Source organism: Portunus trituberculatus, chromosome 26 (genome assembly GCF_017591435.1).
Source record: "Portunus trituberculatus isolate SZX2019 chromosome 26, ASM1759143v1, whole genome shotgun sequence".
NCBI lineage: Eukaryota > Metazoa > Arthropoda > Malacostraca > Decapoda > Portunidae > Portunus > Portunus trituberculatus.
Window position 1 is genome coordinate 1,873,401 of NC_059280.1, and position 17,837 is coordinate 1,891,237.

Sequence of the window (17,837 nt, forward strand, 5' to 3'; positions counted from 1 at the left end):
CAAGGTTCTAGTAGTCTAAACAGGTTACAATGGAAGTTTTTGAGGTTTACAAAGGCGTTTTTCAAGGTTCTAATAGTTTAAACAGGCTGCCGTGGAAGTTATCAGAGTTTTTTTTAAGAACACACACAAAAACAACTAGCTTTTAAGACAACGAAAATGCCTGTGTGTGTGTGAGTGTGTGTGTCTTACCTTGGCAGCCTCCTCTCGTGATCCGTAGTTGACCAAAGCAAAGCCGTGATTGAGGGACAGGTAGAAGTTGACGAGGGGGCCGTGCTGCATGCATAGAGTCTTCAGTGTGGAACCGTCAATCTAGAGAGAGAGGGAGGGAGGGAAATAAATAAATAAATAAATAAATAAATAAATAAATAAATAAATAAATAAATAAATAAATAAATAAATAAATAATAATGAAAAAGATATTTAGAGAACGGGAGAGAGAGAGAGAGAGAGAGAGAGAGAGAGAGAGAGAGAGAGAGAGAGAGAGAGAGAGAGAGAGAGAGAGAGAGAGAGAGAGAGAGAGAGAGAGAGAGATATTTAATGAGCCACAAAATATTAACACATTTCCTTAGCTTAAATTAAACTAAAGTGTGTGTGTGTGTGTGTGTGTGTGTGTGTGTGTGTGTGTGTGTGTGTGTGTGTGTGTGTGTGTGTGTGTGTGTGTGTGTGTGTGTGTGTATACCTGTGGGGTGAGGTTCTTGAGGATGAGCCAGGTGGAGGGGGGCTGGCTGTTGGTCCACCCCCCCGACGAGGCGACGGCTGCCGCAGAATGTAAGGCACTGTTTTGGGGGTTGTGGTGCTGATCGCCGGACCAGGAAGTCGAGCGGCTCAGGGCGGCCCCCCATGCCCCCCCACCGCTGCCGCTGCCACCGCCCCCCACCACACCACTCTTGGGGACGCTGCCAGCCATGAGTCCAGGCGGAGGGCCCCTCAGCTTGTTCCCTGGGGCGCCCCACAGCTCTGAGGCCAGGGTTGTGCTGCCATCGTGTCCCCCCTCACTCCACCCGGACCCCGCCTTGCTGCCGCCGCCGCTGCCCAACTTGCTGTCCCTGCGGAGAATGGTACGTCAACACACACACACACACACACACACACGAGAAGAAAGAAAGAAAGAAAGACGACAAAATTCTCTCTCTCTCTCTTCTCTCAGCCTATCCCAAACACTCCCAGCCTCTCTCAAACACACCCAAACACTCCCAGCCTCTCCCAAACACAATACCATTACAGAAAACTTAAAAATACATAAAAAAATCTAGGTTTCTCACTCTCCCAGCCACCCTCCCTCTCCCAGACACTCACACAGACAGCGGGGAGTTGGCGGTGTGGTGTCCAGGCCCCGGATTAAAGCTCCAGGTGTTTGAAGAGAGAGAGAGTGATGGCAAGTGGCTAGTCATGTCAGACACTGTGTTGGTGGTGGGTGTCTTGCTAATAGAGGACAGCAGTTCCGAATCCTTGATGTTCAGGGACAGTGGCGAGCGTGTGACCGACCCTGGGGTGATGTTGGGGTCATCCTCAATATTCTTCATCTGTTTAGGGGCGAGGAAAATTAGGTTAGGTTTGAGATCGCAGAGAAATAATTGGAATAAAGATGTAAGGAATATATATAGGCAAATGCACACACACACACACGCACGCAGATGTAAACAAACGGTCAAAATGTGTTTAAAGAAGACTCAAAACACCCAAAACACAACCAAAAATGCCATGGAAAAACACCCAAAACATACACACACACATACACCCAAAACAAACACACACACATCCAAACACATCCAAATCACACCCTCCCCCAAAACAAACACACCTAAACACATCCAAAACTCCAAAAACACACCAAAACACTCAAAACACACCACAAAACACCCAAAACACCACAAAAACACCACAAAACACACCCAAAACACCACAATCACATCCAAACACTCAAAACACACCCAAAAACACCCAAATACCCCAAAACACCTGAAAAACACACCAAACACACCCAAAAACACTCAAAAAAACCCCAAAATCACACACACACACACACACACCAAACGTACCAGCCAAGGCTTGCCGGGCTCAAAAGGCTTTATATCTAAACCATAGGATCCAGACACATTGGCCTGGGATGATGTGGCCCACTGCGATGTGTCCATGTTTGGCACCCCCTTATCTACAACACCACTGGGGCTGTTGTCGCTGGCCACTGTGTTCGTCTCTGGCCACCCTGACTCAGAGGTGCGGTTCAGGGACCAGGTACTGTCGAGAGAGAGGTATAGGGGGTGTTGTTAAATTGTTAGGTTAGGTTAAAATGAGTGAAGTGTGTTTTGAGTATGTTTTTTGGGTGTTTTGGGGTGTTGGTGTGGTTTTTTGAGGTTTTGGGGTGTTTGTGGGGTGTTTTTGGTGTGTTGTGTGGTGTTTTTGGTGTTTTTTTGAGTGTTTTTGGGTGTTTTTAAGTGTGTTGGGTGTCTTGGGGATGTTTTGGTGTTTTTTTGAAGTTTTCAGTATCTATGGGGTGTTTTGGGTGTGTTTTGGGGTGTTTTGAGGTGTTGGGGTGGTTTTGGGTTTGTGTGTTTTGTGTGTTGTGTGGTGTTTTGGTGTGTTTTAGGTGTTTTAAGTGTTTTGGGTGTCTTTGTGGTGTTTTGGTGTTTTTAAAGTTTTCGTATTTGAGGTGTTTTGGGTGTGGTGTTTTGGGGTGTTTTAGGTGTGTTTTTGGGGTGTTTGTGGTGTTTTGGTGTCTATGGGTGTTTTGGGTGTGTTTTTTGGTGTTTTGAGAGGTGTTTTAAGGTGTTTGTCTTTATGGTGTTTTGGTGTTTTTTTGAAGTTTTCAGTATTTATGTGGTGTTTGGGTGTGTTTTGGGTATTTTTAGGGTGTTTTGAGTGTGTTTTAGGTTGTTTTGGTGGTTTTTCAAGAGGACTTTACGGTGTTTTGAGATGTTTTGGAGGGTTTTGAGTGTTTTAAGGCGTTTTTAGTGTTTTAAGGTGTGTTTTATGAGGAGTTTGAGTTTGTGGGAGTGTTTGTGCTATATAGAAAACAGTAATCATGTTAATCTGTCTATAGAACCATCAAACTACCCTTAAAAAACCCATTTGACTGAAACAAGTGTCAAAACTCCCTTAAAATCACCCCAAAACCCCTTACAATGCCCCCGAACACCCCATACCTGCTGGAGGTGCCAAGGAGAGGTGTTAAATTTGGCGAAGGGTGTGACTGTGGCATGCTTGGCTTCCCTGGACCGCCGGGGGTGCGCACAAAGTCAGCGTCATCTGGTGAGGGAAGTTTCCAGTGCTGGTGGAGGCGACTGCCGGTCTGTGGGGGTGAAAAATTTGGTTAGGTTAGGTTAGGTTGGGTTGTGTGTGTTTTTGAGGTGTTTTGGTGTGTTTTTGGGTGTTTTTGGTGTGTTTTTGGGTATTTTGAGTGTGTTTTGGGGATATTTTGAGTGTTTATTGGGGTTTTGTGAGTCTTTTGGGGTATTTTGAGTGTTTATTGGGGTATTTTGAGTGTTTATTGGGGTATTTTGAGTGTTTTGGGGTATTTTGAGTGTTTATTGGGCTTTTAGGTGATTTTGTACAGCTTCACAAACTCATGTGGGGGATTAAAATTGTGAAGCCTGTGGCCATTAATCTTCTGCCCTCCATACACCCTTCCTAATGTCAATAAAATGGTCTTATCACAGCCAAACTGTCTTAAAATGCCCTAAAAAAAACATGTCAAACTATCTTAAAATGTCCTAAAAACATACCAAACTGTCAAGTCCTCCTCACAACATGCCAAACTGTCTTAAAATGCCCTAAAAAAAACAAGTGTCTCCCTATTCCTTGTGGTGACTATTTGGTGATTTTGTACAGCTTCACAAACTCATGTGGGGGGTTAAAATAGTGAAGACTGTGGCCATTAATCTTCTGCCCTCCACACACCCTTCCTAATGTCAATAAAATGGTCTAATGGTACACAAAACTCAAGGTACAAATGTGTCCCAGTACTGAAGGGGTTAAAATAGTGAAGACTGTGGCCATTAATCTTCTGCCCTCCATACACCCTTCCTAATGTCAATAAAATGGTCTAATGGCACACAAATCTCAAGGTAAAATGTGTCCCAGTACTGAAGGTAAAAATGGCTAAAATAGTGAAGACTGTGGCCATTAATCTTCTGCCCTCCATACACCCTTCCTAATGTCAATAAAATGGTCTAATGGTACACAAATCTCAAGGTAAAAATGTGTCCCAGTACTGAAGGGGCTAAAATAGTGAAGACTGTGGCCATTAATCTTCTGCCCTCCATACACCCTTCCTAATGTCAATAAAATGGTCTAATGGTACACAAATCTCAAGGTAAAAATGTGTCCCAGTACTGAAGGGGTTAAAATAGTGAAGACTGTGGCCATTAATCTTCTGCCCTCCATACACCCTTCCTAATGTCAATAAAATGGTCTAATGGTACACAAATCTCAAGGTAAAAATGTGTCCCAGTACTGAAGGGGTTAAAATAGTGAAGACTGTGGCCATTAATCTTCTGCCCTCCATACACCCTTCCTAATGTCAATAAAATGGTCTAATGGTACACAAATCTCAAGGTAAAAAAAATGTGTCCCAGTACTGAAGGGGTTAAAATAGTGAAGACTGTGTCCATTAATCTTCTGCCCTCCATACACCCTTCCTAATGTCAATAAAATGGTCTAATGGTACACAAATCTCAAGGTAAAAATGTGTCCCAGTACTGAAGGGGTTAAAATAGTGAAGACTGTGTCCATTAATCTTCTGCCCTCCATACACCCTTCCTAATGTCAATAAAATGGTCTAATGATACACAAATCTCAAGGTAAAAACGTGCCCCAGTACTGAAGGGGTTAAAATAGTGAAGACTGTGTCCATTAATCTTCTGCCCTCCATACACCCTTCCTAATGTCAATAAAATGGTCTAATGGTACACAAATCTCAAGGTAAAAATGTGTCCCAGAACTGAAGGGGCTAAAATAGTGAAGACTGTGGCCATTAATCTTCTGCCCTCCATACACCCTTCCTAACATCAACAAAATGATCTTACACTCAACAATAATAAACAAATAAATAAACAATACACAAACTACCAGCACCAGCACATACCCCGGCACTGACAGCGGCGGCAGCAGCGGCGGCGGCGGGGTTGTCGCTGACGGAGAGTTGGTTAAAGCTGCCGTAGATTTGATCTGGAAGACTTGGCTTTGAGAAAAAATCTTGTGTTCCCGGCGGCCCTGTGGCTGTGAGGTGCGGGTGAAGCTGTTGGTGCTGCTGCTGCTGCTTCACGTACAGGGCCTGCTGTGCTGCTATCTGGTTCTGGAGGGGGCAGGAGGGCAGGAGGGTAGGTTAGGGGGCAATGATATAGGTCAAATTAAGTTAGATGGTGGTTAGGCTAGGTTCAGGATAGTCACTTGCTCTCTCTCTCTCTCTCTCTCTCTCACGCTCGCTCTCTCTCTCTCTACTCCTCTTCCTCTTAGCTACCTTCTCCTCTCTTTTCCTCCTCCTCCTCCTCCTCTTCCCAACAGCCAGCCAGCCAGCCAGCCAGCCAGCCAGCCAGCCAGCCAATTTCCCTCCATCTCTTCTTACATACATACAAACACACTTTCTCTCCTCCTCCTCCTTGGCAACACCCACCTGCAGGTTCTGTATTTGCTGTTTGGTCTTGGTGATGTTGATGTTGAGCTGCAGCAGGGTGGTGGAGGAGTTCTTGTTGAGGTGTGCGTGTGCCTGACAGAGGGCCTGCTGCTGGGAGAACTTCTGCAGGACGTTGATGTGGTTTAGCATGTGATTAAGCAGTACTAGGGTGGTCGGGGCCAGCGGCTGGTTCAGGATCTGCGGGTTGAGGTAGCCAGCCTGGACCGCTGTCTGGATATGTTGCATCAGCGCGCGGACATGAGGTGCGTTTCCAGAGCCGCCCTGATGGGGGTGTTTGGTTAGTTTAGCGGCTTTTGAAAGGAGAATTTGATCACACGTACACACAAGATTGTATATTTTAAAACGGCAAGGGATGTTTATAAATCTTCAAACAGCAGTTACACAGGAAAAGATGAACCAAAACACACACACACACACACACACACACAGAAAACAAGACTTCTCTCTCACAGCAAAAATAGATTAAGAGAGAGAGAAAAAAGAAAGAAAAAGATAGAGAGAGAGAGAGAGAGAGAAGAGTACAAGAGAGAAAAATATCAAGTTCGACACACACACACACACACACACACACCTGCGAGGGGAAGGGCAGATGGTGTGGGCCAGGGGGGAACCTCTGGAAGTTTGGATTGTTAATATCAAACGGTGCATGTTCCTCTAGGCCTGTCCTCCATGCCTCACCGCCACCACCACCGCGGTTGCCAAGTTCCATCAACGAGTCGTCCAGCGCCATGTTGTTGTTCCTCAGCGCTGCCTCGATGTCCTCCTTCTGCCAAAAACAAACGGGAAAAAACGCGAATTCTTAATATTTGACGTTTGGCTGCGGTTTTTGGGGTTCGTTTATATACAAAGGTGTTTGATTTTATTTTTTCGCTTTGTTGGGACGGTTTATCGCGTTTTAAGGTATGTTTGGGGTGTTTTGACGGTGTTTTTGAGTATTTCTAAAGTGTTTTTGTCTGCTCTTGGGTGTTTTGAGGGTGTTTTTGAGTGTCTGAGGGTGCATTAGGGTGTTTTGAAGTGTTTATATACTTTTTGTGTGTTTTGGGGTGTTTTTAGGGTGTTTTGAAGTGTTTTTGTGTGTTTTGGGGTGTTTTTAAGGTGTTTTTTAGTGTTTTAGAGGGCATTAGGGTGCTTTGAAGTGTTTCTAAAGTGTTTTTATGTGTTTTAGTGTGTTTTTTAGTGTTTTAGAGTGCATTAAGGTGTTTTGAAGTGTTTCTAAAGTGTTTTTGTGTGTTTTAGAGTGTTTGGGGATGTTTAAGAATGTTTCTATGTTGCTTTGGGGTGTTTTGGGGTGTTTTAGTGTTTCTAGCATGTTTTTTTAGATGTTTTAGGGTGTTTTTTGGGTGTTTTGGAGAGTATTTGGGTATTCTGGGGTGTTTTCAGCATGTTTTTGGGTATTTAAACAAGTTTTTAAGGGTGTTTGTTTGTGCTTCTGGCAATTTTGTGTTTAATATTGTTTTTGTGGTTTTCAGGATGTTTCAGGGTGTTTTTTGTGGTTATAGGATATTTTAAGGGTATTTTCAAGGCTCTAGTGATGTTATTGAGGTTTTGAAGAGTGTTTTTGTGGTTCTGGTGACTTTATAGGGGTTTTTCAAGAGTGTTTTGTGGGTTCTAGTGAAGTTATTGGGGTTTTGAAGGGTGTTTTTCTGGTTTTAGGGTGTTTCAAGGGTGTTTTGTGGGTTCTAGTGAAGTTATTGGGGTTTTCAAGGGTGTTTTTGTGGTTTTAGGGTGTTTCAAGGGTGTTTAGTGGGTTTTAGTGAAGTTATTGGGGTTTTCAAGGGTGTTTTTGTGGTTTTAGGGTGTTTCAAGGGTGTTTTGTGGGTTCTAGTGAAGTTATTGGGATTTTCAAGGGTGTTTTTGTGGTTTTAGGGTGTTTCAAGGGTGTTTTGTGGGTTCTAGTGAAGTTATTGGGGTTTTGAAGGGTGTTTTTGTGGTTTTAGGGTGTTTCAAGGGTGTTTTGTGGGTTCTAGTGAAGTTATTGGGGTTTTCAAGGGTGTTTTATGGTTTAGGGTGTTTCAAGGGTGTTTGTGGGTTCTAGTGAAAGTTATTGGGGTTTTCAAGGGTGTTTTTGTGGTTTTAGGGTGTTTCAAGGGTGTTTTGTGGGTTCTAGTGAAGTTATTGGGGTTTTCAAGGATGTTTTTATGGTTTTAGGGTGTTTCAAGGGTGTTTTGTGGGTTCTAGTGAAGTTATTGGGTTTTTCAAGGGTGTTTTTGTGGTTTTAGGGTGTTTCAAGGGTGTTTTGTGGGTTCTAGTAAAGTTATTGGGGTTTTCAAGGGTGTTTTTGTGGTTCTAGGGTGTTTCAAGGGTGTTTTGTGGGTTCTAGTAAAGTTATTGGGGTTTTCAAGGGTGTTTTTGTGGTTTTAGGGTGTCTCAAGGGTGTTTTGTGGGTTCTATTGAAGTTATTGGGGTTTTCAAGGGTGTTTTTGTGGTTCTAGGGTGTTTATAGGGTTCTAGTGAAGTTATTGGGGTTTTCAAGGGTGTTTTTGTGGTTCTAGGTGTTTTGTGGGTTCTAGTGATGTTATTGAGGTTTTCAAGGGTGTTTTTGTGGTTTTAGGGTGTTTCAAGGGTGTTTTGTGGGTTCTAGTGAAGTTATTGGGGTTTTCAAGGGTGTTTTTATGGTTTTAGGGTGTTTCAAGGGTGTTTTGTGGGTTCTATTGAAGTTATTGGGGTTTTCAAGGGTGTTTTTGTGGTTCTAGGGTGTTTCAAGGGTGTTTTGTGGGTTCTAGTAATGTTATTGGGGTTTTCAAGGGTGTTTTTGTGGTTTTAGGGTGTTTTGTGGGTTCTAGTGAAGTTATTGAGGTTTTCAAGGGTGTTTTTGTGGTTTTAGGGTGTTTTGTGGGTTCTAGTGATGTTATTGGGGTTTTCAAGGGTGTTTTGTGGTTCCAGGTGTTTCAAAGGGTGTTTTGTGGGTTCTAGTAAAGTTATTGGGGTTTTCAAGGGTGTTTTTGTGGTTCTAGGGTGTTTCAAGGGTGTTTTGTGGGTTCTAGTAATGTTATTGGGGTTTTCAAGGGTGTTTTTGTGGTTTTAGGGTGTTTTGTGGGTTCTAGTGAAGTTATTGAGGTTTTCAAGGGTGTTTTTGTGGTTTTAGGGTGTTTTGTGGGTTCTAGTGATGTTATTGGGGTTTTCAAGGGTGTTTTTGTGGTTCTAGGGTGTTTCAAGGGTGTTTTGTGGGTTCTAGTAAAGTTATTGGGGTTTTCAAGGGTGTTTTTGTGGTTCTAGGGTGTTTCAAGGGTGTTTCCAGGGTTCTAGTGATGTTATTGAGGTTTTCAAGGGTGTTTTGTGGGTTCTAAAGATGTTATTTGGGTTTTGAAAGGTATTTGATGGGTTGTATTAAGTTATTGGGGTTTTTAAGGGTGTTTTCAAGGTTCCAGTGACAGATTAACAGGCTACAGTGGAAGTTAGGAGTATTTACAAGTCTTACAAGCATTTAAGAGCCTGTAATAAAGATTAGCTGGTATTTACAAGGCTCTGAGGAACGTTGAATGAGATATTTACATTACAAAATTGAAAAAATACCCCAAAATACCAATAAAATACCGCAGTACCACAAAAAACACCCCAAAAACACCCATACAATACTTCAATACCCCCAAAATATCCCCAACACCCTCCAAAACATCCTTAAAATTCCCCAATACCCCAAAAACACCCATAAAATACACCAAATACCCCAAAAATATCCTTAAAATGCCTCAACACTCCTAAAACACCCTTAAAATGCCTCAACTCCTAAAACACCCTTAAAATGCCTCAACACTCCTAAAAAACACCCTTAAAATACCTCAACTCCTAAAAACACCCTTAAAATGCCTCAACACTCCTAAAACACCCTTAAAATACCTCAACACCCTAAAACACCCTTAAAATGCCTCAAACTCCTAAAACACCCTTAAAATGCCTCAACACTCCTAAAACACCCTTAAATGCCTCAACACTCCTAAAACACTTTAAAATGCCTCAACACTCCTAAAACACCCTTAAAATGCCTCAACACTCCCCAAAACACCCTTAAAATGCCTCAACACTCCTAAAAACACCCTTAAAATGCCTCAACTCCTAAAACACCCTTAAAATACACACCCTTAATATACCTCAAAACTCATAAAACACTCTTAAAATGCCTCAAAACTCCTAAAACACCATTAAAATGCCTCAACTCCTAAAAAACACGCTTAAAATGCCTCAACACTCCTAAAACATCCTTAAAATGCCTCAACACTCCTAAAAACACCCTTAAAATCCCTCAACACTCCTAAAAACACCCTTAAAATGCCTCAACTCCTAAAAACACCCTTAAAATGCCTCAACTCCCTAAAACACCCTTAAAATACCTCAACTCCTAAAAACACCCTTAAAATGCCTCAACACTCCTAAAAACACCCTTAAAATGCCTCAACACTCTTAAAACACCCTTAAAATGCCTCAACACCCTAAAAACACCCTTAAAATGCCTCAACACCCTAAAACACCCTTAAAATGCCTCAACACTCCTAAAACACCCTTAAATGCCTCAACTCCTAAAACACCCTTAAAATGCCTCAACACTCCTAAAACACCCTTAAACTCCTAAACACCCTTAAAATGCCTCAACACTCCTAAAAACACCCTTAAAATGCCTCAACTCTCCTAAAAACACCCTTAAAATGCCTCAACTCTCCTAAAAACACCCTTAAAACTCCTAAAACACCCTTAAAATGCCTCAACACTCCTAAAAACACCCTTAAAATGCCTCAACACTCCTAAAACACCCTTAAAATACCCGCAACACCCCAAAAACACCCCAAAACCCCCAAAAATACCCCCAAAACACCAATAGTGGCTTCAAAATAAATAAATAAATAAATAAAAATAAATAAATAAATAATGTAAATAAATGACTGTATACTAGTTTGAACACCCCTACCCGGCCCCCCCTGCCCCCACTTTAAATTATAAGGAAAAAGAGGAAAATTGAAGGAAAATGTGAGGAATTATGGGGAAATTATTACTGAACGCTGAATTATGGGAAAAGGAAGTTTGTCGAGTGATGAATTGTGGAAAGAAAACGGATTGTAGGGAAAAATAGTTTAATTTATTGGGAAAACAAGGAAATTTGAAGGAAAATGAGGAATTATGGGAAAAATTATTACTGAACGCTGAATTGTGAGAAGAGGAAATTGTTCGAGTGATGAATTGTGGAAAGAAAATTATTTGTAGGGAAAAATAGTTTAATTTATTGGGAAAACAAGGAAATTTGGAGGGAAATGTAAGGAATTATGGGAAAAATATTACTGAACGTTGAATTATGGGAAAAGGAAGTTTGTCGAGTGATGAATTGTGGAAAGAAAACGGATTGTAGGGAAAATAGTTTAATTTATTGGGAAAACAAGGAAATTTGGAGGGAAATGTGAAGAATTATGGGGAAATTATTACTGAACGCTGAGGAAGCTTGTCGAGTGATGAATTGTGGAAAGAAAACGGATTGTAGGGAAAAAATAGTTTAATTTATAAGGAAAAACAAGGAAATTTGAAGGAAAATGTGAGGAATTATGGGAAAATTATTACTGAACGCTGAATTATGGGAAAAGGAATTTGTTGAGTGATGAATTGTGGAAAGAAAATGGTTTGTAGGGAAAAATAGTTTAATTTATAAGGAAAACAAGGAAATTTGAAGGAAAATGAGGAATTATGGGAAAAATTATTACTGAACGCTGAATTGTGAGAAGAGAAAGTTTGTCGAGTGATGAATTGTGGAAAGAAAACGGATTGTAGGGAAAAATAGTTTAATTTATTAGAAAAACAAGGAAAATTGAAGTTATGAGAAAATCTAAAAAAAAAACAATTATTAGAAAAAAAAAGACCAGATTTTGAGATGAGTGACAAGAAAAAATAATAAAAAAGTGACTTACAAGTTTATTAAAGAAAAAAAAAAAAAAAAAAAAGGAAATTATGGCTCAATATCACTGGAAAACAAACAAACATTCACACATACTTACATACATACACACACACACACACACACACACACACACACACACACACACACTAGAACGACAAAAAACAAAATAAATAAATAAATAAAACAGGAATCATTAAAAATTCCTTAATAAAAAAAATATTATACAAATAAGGAAGACCTCAGAACCAGAAATAGAGAAATAAACAACAGAAAAGTACCCAAGAACCACAAACAATATAACTAATAAATAATCCTGAAAAAAAGAGATAGAGAGAAATAAGCAACATGAAAATACCCCAGAACCAGAAAATTAAATAAAAAAATAAATAAATAAAAAATACATATTCCTGGAAAATAGAGAGAAATAAGCAAGACAATTTTTTCCCAGAACCACAGAAATAGAGAGAGAGAAATAAGCATCAGAAATGTACCCCAGAACCACAGATACAATAAAGAACAATAAAAGAACCATTAATTATTCCTTTAAAAAAAAAAATAATAAATAAATAAATAAATAATAATAATAATAAATAGATTAATTAATAAAAAAAAAGAGTGAAATAAGCAAGAACCAGAGAGAAAATATTAACCTTCCTTAAAATGAGAAAATGCAAAATTTATGAGAGAAAAAGAGAAATTGAGAGAAATAATGAGAAAAAAAAAGAGAATGAGAAATAAAGAACAGAAATTTACCCCAGAACCAGAGAAATATATGACCAGGAGATAATAATCCTTAAATATTCCTACAAAAAATTGATGAAAATAAGAATAATTAGATAATGAAAATAAATAAAAGTAGGAAATTATTCACCCAATAGTCTCCAGAACCACAAACATTACCACCCCAAAAATGAAATAAATAAATAAAAAAAATCAAATATATCTTTAACAAAATAAATAAAATAGATCAAATAAATAAAAAAAATAAATAAAAAGTAGAAAACTCACCCAATACTCCCCAGAACAAAAAAAATCAAATAAATAAATAAAAAACAAAATCAAAAATTCCCCAGAACCACAAACATTACCACATGAAAAAATTAAACTAAATAAAAAATCAAATATATCTAACAAAAAATAAATAAAATACATCAAATAAATAAAATAAAGAATAGAAAAAAAAAAGGTAGGAAATTCACCCATGAAAAACCAAATAAATAAATAAATAAACTCAAAAATTCCCCAGAACCACAAACATTAGCACACGAAGAATGAATATTATAAAAAATCAAATATCTCTAACAAAAAATAAATAAAATAGATCAAATAAATAAAAATAAATAAAAAATAGAAAACTCACCCAAAACTCCCCAGAACATGAAAAACCAAATAAATAAATAAATAAATAAACTCAAAAATTCCCCAGAACCACAAACATTACCACACAAAGACTGAAAAATAAAAAATCAAATATATCTAACAAATAATAAATAAAATAGATCAAATAAAGAATAAATAGATAAAAAAAATAAAAAGAAAATAGAAAACTCACCCAAAACTCCCCAGAACACAAAAAACCAAATAAATAAATAAATAAACTCAAAAATTCCCCAGAACCACAAACATTACCACACGAAGAATGAATATTATAAAAAATCAAATATATCTAACAAATAATAAATAAAATACATCAAATAAATAAAATAAAGAATAGAAAAAAAAAGGTAGGAAATTCACCCATAAAAAATCAAATAAATAAATAAATAAACTCAAAAATTCCCCAGAACCACAAACATTAGCACACGAAGAGTGAATATTATAAAAAATCAAATATCTCTAACAAAAAATAAATAAAATAGATCAAATAAATAAAAAATAAATAAAAAATAGAAAACTCACCCAAAACTCCCCAGAACATAAAAAACCAAATAAATAAATAAAAAACAAACTCAAAAATTCCCCAGAACCACAAACATTACCACATGAAAAATGATTATAAAAAAATCAAATATATCTTTAACAAAAAATAAATAAAATAGATCAAATAAATAAAAAATAAATAAAAAATAGAAAACTCACCCAATACTCCCCAGAACCACATGAAAAACCAAATAAATAAATAAATAAATAAACTCAAAAATTCCCCAGAACCACAAACATTAGCACATGAAGACTGAAAAATAAAAAATCAAATATCTCTAACAAATAATAAATAAAATACATCAAATAAAGAATAAATAGATAAAAAAATAAAAAGAAAATAGAAAACTCACCCAAAACTCCCCAGAACATGAAAAACCAAATAAATAAATAAATAAATAAACTCAAAAATTCCCCAGAACCACAAACATTACCACACAAAGAATGAAAAATAAAAAATCAAATATCTCTAACAAATAATAAATAAAATAGATCAAATAAAGAATAAATAGATAAAAAAAAAAAAAAATAGAAAACTCACCCAAAACTCCCCAGAACATGAAAAACCAAATAAATAAATAAATAAACTCAAAAATTCCCCAGAACCACAAACATTACCACCCAAAAAATAAATATTATAAAAAAATCAAATATATCTAACAAAAAACAGATAAAATAAATCAAATAAAGAATAAATAGATAAAAAAAATAAAAAGAAAATAGAAAACTCACCCAAAACTCCCCAGAACATGAAAAACTAACTAAATAAATAAATAAATAAATAAACTCAAAAATTCCCCAGAACCACAAACATTAGCACACGAAGAGTGAATATTATTACCCAATATCCCCAGTACTTATGCATCTCCTCTTCCTTGTTATGTCAGTGTCCGAAGGCATGAAAGATCAAAGAAAACGGATTACACATTCCACACACTAAAATCAGATCAGAGTGAGTGAGTGAGTGAGTGAGTGAGTGAGTGAGTGAGTGAAAATGAGAGTGAGTGAGAGGATTTTAATAGGTGTTTTTTTTTTGCACGGAGGTCAGACTAGAGTGAGTGAATTTTAATAGGTGTTTTTTTTGCACGGAAGGTCAGATTAGAGTGAGTGAGTGAGTGAGTGAATTTTAATAGGTGTTTTTTTTGCACGGAAGGTCAGATTAGAGTGAGTGAGTGAGTGAGAGAATTTTAATAGGTGTTTTTTTTGCACGGAAGGTCAGATTAGAGTGAGTGAGTGAGTGAGAGAATTTTAATAGGTGTTTTTTTTGCACGGAGGTCAGATTAGAGGTGTTTTTGCACGTGAGTGAGTGAAAATAGAATTTTAATAGGTGTTTTTTTTGCACGGAGGTCAGATTAGAGTGAGTGAAAATAGGTGTTTTTTTGCACGGAGGTCAGATTAGAGTGAATTTTAATAGGTGTTTTTTGCACGGAGGTCAGATTAGAGTGAGTGAAAATAGGTGTTTTTTTTGCACGGAAGGTCAGATTAGAGTGAATTTTAATAGGTGGTTTTTTTTTGCACGGTCAGATTAGAGTGAATTTTAATAGGTGTTTTTTGCACGGTCAGATTAGAGTGAGTGAAAATAGGTGTTTTTTTTGCACGGAAGGTCAGATTAGAGTGAGTGAATTTTAATAGGTGTTTTTTTTTGCACGGAGGTCAGATTAGAGTGAATTTTAATAGGTGTTTTTTGCACGGTCAGATTAGAGTGAGTGAAAATAGGTGTTTTTTGCACGGAGGTCAGATTAGAGTGAGTGAAAATAGGTGTTTTTTTTGCACGGAGGTCAGATTAGAGTGAATTTTAATAGGTGTTTTTTGCACGGTCAGATTAGAGTGAGTGAAAATAGGTGTTTTTTTTTCCACGGAAGGTCAGATTAGAGTGAATTTTAATAGGTGTTTTTTTTGCACGGAAGGTCAGATTAGAGTGAATTTTAATAGGTGTTTTTTTTGCACGGTCAGATTAGAGTGAGTGAAAATAGGTGTTTTTTTGCACGGAGGTCAGATTAGAGTGAGTGAAAATAGGTGTTTTTTTGCACGGAGGTCAGATTAGAGTGAGTGAAAATAGGTGTTTTTTTCCACGGAAGGTCAGATTAGAGTGAGTGAAAATAGGTGTTTTTTTTTCCACGGAAGGTCAGACTAGAGTGAATGAAAATAGGTGTTTTTTTTGCACGGAAGGTCAGACTAGAGTGAGTGAAAATAGGTGTTTTTTTTGCACGGAGGTCAGATTAGAGTGAATTTTAATAGGTGTTTTTTGCAAGGTCAGATTAGAGTGAATTTTAATAGGTGTTTTGTGCACGGAGGTCAGCTTAGAATGAGTGAGTGAGTGAGTGAGTGAGTGAGTGAGTGTGAGTGAGTGAGTGAGTGAGAGTGAGAGTGACAAGCAAGTACATAATAGAGAAAGGATGATAGAGAACAAAAAAAATTAAATAGTTGTAGTTTTTGTTGTGCCAAAGTCAGAGGGGTGTTGTCTGATGTCACAATTCCCTGCTTGACTGATGCACCTCTCTCTCTCTCTCTCTCTCTCTCTCTCTCTCTCTCTCTCTCTCTCTTTTTCCCCTTCAAATATTTGTACTGAAGGGAAAATTAATGTAAATATTCATAATTTTTTCTTATTTTTTGCGGTAAATGTGGAAAATAAATATTAATGACACCGCCTTACTGACAGACACACGGACAGTCGGACAAACGCACAAACAAACAAACAAACAAATAAATAAACAAACAGTCCCACTTCTCAAGATTAGCTATAATGTAAAATCCGTGTTTTTTTTTTTTAATTGTCAAAAATTAAATAGTTTTCGTTTTTTTTTTTTTTTGTTACGTCAAATAATAATAATAATAATGAAAAAAACACCAACAAAAACACAATGAAATAAATCAAACAATTAAAAACACGCAATTTTTCTCACCCAAACACCACAAAACAACAAAAACAATCACTTTCCTGTTTGTTTTTCCGATAATTGACTAAAAAAAAACGCAAAAACAAACACATGACAACTTAAACACAATAAAACACCCAAACACAGCACAGGGAGAGAGAGACAACAGTGAACAGTCCCACCCAGAGATAAATCAGTGTTTTTTGGGGGCGTTTTGACAATAACCTTAAAAAACACAAAAAACAAACACATATTAATAAAACACAATAAAACACCCAAACACAGCACAGGGAGAGACAGACAATAGTGAACAGTCCCACCCAGAGAGAAATCAGTGTTTTTTTGGGGCGTTTTGACTATAATAACCTTAAAAAACACAAAAAACAAACACATATTAATAAAACACAGTAATACACCCAAACGCAGCACAGGGAGAGACAGACAACAGTGAACAGTCCCACCTGTACAAAAAAAAGCGTGTTTTTTTTACGTTTTACTCAAATAATCCCCCCAAAAAAACACAAATTTTAATAAAACAATAAAACACGACATTTTCTTGACCCCAATCAGAACAAACAAGAAGAATCAATCCTCTTATGGTGTTTTTCTTGACAAATGACCTTTAAAACACAAACGTATACACAATACAGCTAAACACAATAAAAACACCTGCTCTCCTCATCCAAACACACACACACACACACACACACGCTGGGACAAACAACAGTGCAAGCCCCAGAGCCACAAACAAAGAGGAAATCAGTGTTTTTTTTTTATATTTGGCCTTTAAAACACCAAAATCAAACATCATTGTAAATTTTACCACATTTAAAACAAGCAAATCTTCTATTCTTGCCCCAAACAGCTGTGTGTGTGAGTGTATGCTGTGTAGAGATTGCGTGTATGTGTGTGTGTGTTCTCTCTGTACGTGTGTGTGTGTGTGTGTGTGTCTGTGTCTGTCTGTGTGTTTGTCTCTGAGCCACAATTTTTAAAGGCTCAAATTCATTATATTGGTGTTTTTATGAGTGTTTTTATAGATCAGGTGACGGATTGACAAGAATGAAAAAAACGTCTTGACATTTGTAGATTAAAATTGTAATATTGAGAAAATAACGTGTTTTTTTTATATGGCTGTGCGTGTATGTGCGTGTGTTTTGCGTGTGTATGTGTGCGTGTATACAAACAAAACATTACCTATTTCAATTGTATATGCATTAAAAAATATATCCCGGTATGCGTGTATGTTGCGTAGTCCGTGTTTTGCGTGCGTGTGTGTTGCGTGAGTGTATGTATGTGTGCGTGTGTGTATACAAACAAAACATTACCTATTTCAATTGTATATGCATTAAAAAATATATCCCGTGTATTTGCGTAGTCCGTGTTTTGCGTGCGTGTGTGTTGCGTGAGTGTGTGTTGCGTGAGTGTATGTATGTGTGCGTGTGTGTATACAAACAAACATTACCTATTTCAATTGTATGTACGTTAAAAAATATATCTCCGTATGCGTGTATTTGCGTAGTCCGTGTTTTGCGTG

General features: G+C 37.5%; 1 protein-coding gene across 1 annotated transcript in view; it reads right to left on the reverse strand.

Moving 5' to 3' along the window:
* LOC123509165 (protein Gawky-like) overlaps positions 1-17,837 on the reverse strand; it is a 52,830-nt gene that overhangs the window by 7,170 nt on the left and 27,823 nt on the right. Inside the window, 8 exon segments of the mRNA XM_045263348.1 lie at positions 190-309; positions 680-1,046; positions 1,297-1,523; positions 2,040-2,238; positions 3,144-3,289; positions 5,084-5,293; positions 5,612-5,893; positions 6,204-6,398. Of these exon segments, the coding sequence (XP_045119283.1) occupies positions 190-309; positions 680-1,046; positions 1,297-1,523; positions 2,040-2,238; positions 3,144-3,289; positions 5,084-5,293; positions 5,612-5,893; positions 6,204-6,398 (1,746 nt within the window).